At 39.0% G+C, this 5045-nt stretch overlaps 1 protein-coding gene across 5 annotated transcripts in view; it reads right to left on the minus strand.

Annotated features, from left to right (window-relative positions):
• Positions 1–4335, minus strand: part of arhgap17b (Rho GTPase activating protein 17b) — a 39281-nt gene extending 34946 nt beyond the window's left edge. For 2 of the 5 annotated variants that reach the window (XM_014027053.1, XM_014027055.1), the window contains exon 1: positions 3811–4335. In XM_014027053.1, coding sequence (XP_013882507.1) covers positions 3811–3863 — 53 coding nt within the window. In that variant the 5' untranslated portion in view covers positions 3864–4335. The remainder of the gene's footprint in view (positions 1–3810) is intronic. The other 3 variants (XM_014027052.1, XM_014027051.1, XM_014027056.1) reach the window with 3 other exon arrangements.
• Positions 4336–5045: the final 710 nt, after the last annotated feature.

Below are 5045 nucleotides of genomic sequence, written 5' to 3' on the forward strand. Positions count from 1 at the left end.
GGTGAGGCTAACCTGCTGCTCATGTTTTGTTTTTTTTTTTCTTTGTTTTTTTATTCCTTCATCTGGAACCTTTTTCTGCTCAACAAATAACTTTGAGCCTCAGTCAGAAAAAACTGGAGGGTTTTTATACTTTTGGCTTGAGAGGAGGACTAAAAAGACGGCGGATTTATGTGCCCCCCACACACGTTTCCTCCTCGTGACTCGGCTCGCATCAGACCATCTTTTAAAACATTAACCGTAGCATATACTTTTTATCATATCTTCGGATCTACTTGGCCTAACAACACAATTTAAAAACTGGTTTAAAGTTCGAAGTCTCTACTTTTCACTCAAGAGTCAGAGGGCAGATCTTTACAGGTAATTTTTTAATTCTTCCTAAACTTTATTTAGGTCAGCCAGCATTGACAACACTCTGTGGGTAACGTAATCGGCTCCGCGACATGGCGAGGGGCGCATAAATCGCGCGACACAACGAATCGATAATGAAATTCATTGCCAACGCTTTTAATAATCGATTTTTATCGATTTTATCGATTCGTTGTTGCAGCCCTATCCATTGTCAATAATTTTGTTTTTTATTTACACACTGAGCACCAGTAGTTTGTCTTGACTGCATCATAGATGCTTTTATCAGGAAATATCCTCTGCATCATATAACACCTCATGTAGTAACAAAGCAGCTGAGAAACCCACAGAACAAGCTACCTTCATAAACCTGAGTAACAGTGATGATTCTACAAATTAAATCAATTATAATTGATTATATAAAATAAAGTGTTGGATTTTTGGTCCCCCATTTGTGTTGCCCCTATAGAAGGAGCATTTGCCTATAATGCCTACGCCACGGGCCGGCCGGGCCTTCATGTCCAGGCCTCKCTTGTAAAACAGACCTGTGATCTCAATGGGATTTGCTTGTCTAAAAAAAGGTAAATAAATAAATCAACTATCATCATCAATCATTAATTTTATTTAAAATGAATAGCATTCCTTTGCTGCTCATGCTAAAGTGTCAAACTAGGATCATTTTACACAAAGTACAAAAACTGAGAATAAATAGTTCCCTCTCATCTATTAATGATGGCTTAAAACATTCTTTACATCATAGCTTTGTGCTGAATCAGGCCTCTGCAGTCAGAATACAATCACTGGTCCAAATGATGACATTACCCACCAGGCTTTAGTGGCTTGCCTCAAAAGGAAAAAAAAACAGCTACACGAGCAATCTTTTGATCCTTATCAATAGTGAATTAGCATTGATCCGTCGAGCTGAACGTACAGGTCCACTCAGAGCTGCAGTTGTTCTATAAAAAGACAAAGCCATGCTGGAGCCCAGGATCTGAGAGGTTCATGTTCAGTGTAGCTTAAATCTCAGCGAGATGCCTTTCAGATTATTGCAGCAGAGCGATCAGATTTGTAAACGTTGCGGACTTCACGATGCTTCCTCTTGTTCAGATCAAACTGGTTTCCTCTTCTCTAAAACCACTCTTCTGTGGTGTCCCCCCCCAGTCCTCCATCGTGTCGCCACCACCAACAGTGGAAACGCTTACTCCACAAAACCCCTCACTGCCGTGCCCTTCATGGGCCAAACAGAGAGCTGCTAATCCAGACAAGCTGTCCTGATCTGGTTAAAATCAGTCTGATTATAACTCAGTCAGTGGCATTTGATTTATTTGTCCTAATCACACTTTTGAAAACCATCATTTATGGTTTATTCAGCATAAAAAGTGCAACTTGACCTGAATCAGTTGCGGAAATCAACAGATCTGTTTATTTTCAAGTTTGGTACAAATGCCACCTGAGCATTTCTGGCATGTTAAACTCCATCTACTCATAATCCAGTGTGGGCGGGTGCCTTGCTCTGCTCTTGCACAACATGAGGCAAAAACATCTGAGAAAAAGCCAGAAAAAGTCCTGCAGCAGAGACGCTCTGGAGAYACCAGCTGATCTGTCCACTGATTAACAGTAATGTGCTGGAAGCACGGTGTCACTGGTGGCAGTTGACAGAGGTCCCAAGGGGGACCACGATGAAGAAGAAGAAAGAGGAAAAGGAGGGTCTAATCTCCTGGAAGCATCAGGAAGTGTGTTTATGTCAACTTTCTAATTATTTCTGAAGAAACTGGTTTAAAGGACTGCACAGAAGCTAAACAGTGTACGGCAGGCCATTGTAACATAATCACACCACACTTCTATCTTTAATGGTATGATGTTTATAATAAATTTGATTTTATTGATTCAACAAGAAAAGATTACTAAAAATCAACCCTGACTCAACATAATTGCTGCTTTACAGCAGGTTCCTGTTCTGCAGCACAKAAAACACTCAGAAATACAGCATCAAAACCACATCATTATACACCATAGACACAAAGACAAACAAGCATACCAAATTTCAGGAAGGCAGCATTTGAAAAATAGGACGTCTAAATATGAGCACAACAAAAAGTGTCCAGCAGRTGGCAGACAAGATTCTTCTTAAAGGGCTGTGGTTTTGAAATGGACTTTATGTTTTGAGGATTGTCATTCCATGCTTTAGTATAAACATAGAAGAAAGACCTCTGGCCGTAACAGTTTTTAAAAGTTGGTAATATCAGTTGTCCTTTTGTAACAGATCTAGTTGAATGACCACTTCCAGAGTTTGATTTGGGCAACAATGCACAGAGAGTTCCATAATTGGCACCTTGGAAGATCTGAAAATATAAATTAATACCACTATACAAAACATAATTCTGAAAAGTCAAGGCATCAGACAATGAAAGAACTGTACAGTGATGAGTCCAACCAGGAAGTTTTTTATAAATTTTGTAGGCCCTGTTGTAGAGCCTAACTATGGGTTCTAAGATTTCATTTGTTGTAAGAGACCAAACAGGTAAACAGTACGACATGGTTGAGAGTATAATGGTATGAAGACAGATATTTGAAACAGAAGATGTCAGATTGGATCTAATTTTTGAATAAACGTATAATTTCTGTTTCAACTTAGTGKTTAAGACTTGTACATGATCACGATAAGTCAAATGAGAATCCAAAGTAATTCCAAGATATTTGTAGGCAGTGACAATATCAAGGGGTTTGTTTAAAAAAGTGAGTTGATTTGTTATATTGAAATGTCTCCTGGGTGAGGAAAAATACATGCACACAGTTTTTTTAACATTAACTGACAAAAGATTATCTTGAAGCCAACCACGAAATGTCTGAAGATCTGCTTGTAACTGACTATTAATAGATTCAATATTGAAATCAGACAAAAAAAGAACAGTAACATCAGCATACAATAAAATATTTGAATTCTTCCAATATTTTTGGAAGGTCATTTATGTATAATAGGAAAAGCAATGGGCCCAGTAYGCTACCCTGCTACCTGCCTTGAGCCAGGTCTGGTGGGATGAGCTCATCTCTTAGCTGCTGAGAATAAAAAAACTAAATAAAAGCATCTTGGATCACCACTTTCAGGCAGTGTAATTGGGTGAGGTTTGGACTAAAGGCCTGCTGATTCTGGTGTCACAAACAGACAATCAGTGCCTCCATGTAGGTCAGAAGATTGTGTTTTAGAATCCAAACTGGTGACTATATTCCTGGCAGTATGAAAACTAGATTATTTTGAGTGTAGATTTCAGATTAAAAGCCCACCAGTTTTCAGACTGACTCTTTCAGTCTGTTTCTATGTTTGGGTTAGTGTGTAAACTTGTTTTCCTAAAACTTAATTAAACTTTTTTTTTTTCTAAGCCCTTCCGACACCGCCCACAACAACGAGAAGAAGACAGCTGGCAACAAAAGATTCAAACTACCACTTTCACAAGTTTAGACACCCACCTTCCAACAGTCTGGTTGGCGAGCTGCCTCATGCGATTAAACTGCTTCTTCATGTTGCCTTCTTCTCAGCTGGAAAAGTCAGAATCCCGTCGATCCGATCCCCCCAAACAGAAAGAAAGAAAAAGTTGCGCTACGTCGCAGCCATTGTGGCACAAACAGCTGCACTCTGATCCCACCTTTTTACGCACGAGAACTGGCTGTTTGTCTCCCCTCTGGTGACATGAGCCGAGGCTTTGTAATGTAAACCAGCTGAAAAGTCAGTCAAAACGAACCCAGAGGAGGTCCTGGTTCCCCATAGACACGGCTGTCAGYGACTGGTTTCAGAACCAGCTCAGATAAGAAGGAGGAAGTGCCTCAACTTCCCCACTGTAAAGAGCCGCATGGCCCCAGTGGTGACATGTGATAGCTACCTCTGAAAAAAAAAAAAATAATAAATAAAAATCCCACCCTTTTCTGTCTGACACAGTCGTGTTGCAAAATAAAGCCACTTAAAGTGGAAATAAATCTGAGTTCAATCACTGCCAAGATCAAAAACACGAACTAAAGCAATGAAAACATGAACTAAAATGACCTGCAGGGACGGTGAAAATAAATGAGTGCCTTAAAGGGATAGTTCAGATCTTTAGTGTTCTGTGATCAAGACCAAGTTCCTGTTTTAAAAGAACTCCAATTTACAAAATTTGCATCTTTTTTTAGCCATGTTGTGACTGCTTTTTGCATCAGCTTGTTTCTATTTTATGCGTCTTTGAGCTGATTCTGTTAAATGTTTGAAAAATAGGCAAAAATTCGTCATGTACATCAGAAAACTAGAGAAAAATGAATTTCATTTGAGCTGACAGGAAGTGTCTGGCAGAGTCACTGAAGGTAAAACTTCCCTCTGATCATCTGAGGGATCTGCTGCCATCTTGTGGCAGTTCTCAGGTTATGACTGCATCTGTRGATCCAAACATTTCTGAACCCTGATGGAAAACACAAGAAAGCCTTTAAAACCAAAATATAACCTTCTGGCAAAGACATCATGGAATCATATGAAACAAAATTAAATTGAAAGAACATCTTTTCAGAGTGGATATTCCATCCCTTTTGTCAGCAGCTGTACAAAAAAAACAACAAAAAAACAAGGTTGGTTTAAAACTTTTGCACTGTTCCAAATGCAATCAAGTATAAAATCTACAAATATATTTTTATGATGGATATAAAGCTGAAATTATTTAAAACATTTACAGTAAATTTGC

The sequence above is a fragment of the Austrofundulus limnaeus genome, unplaced genomic scaffold (assembly GCF_001266775.1).
Source record: "Austrofundulus limnaeus strain Quisiro unplaced genomic scaffold, Austrofundulus_limnaeus-1.0 Scaffold612, whole genome shotgun sequence".
Classification (NCBI taxonomy): Eukaryota; Metazoa; Chordata; class Actinopteri; order Cyprinodontiformes; family Rivulidae; genus Austrofundulus; species Austrofundulus limnaeus.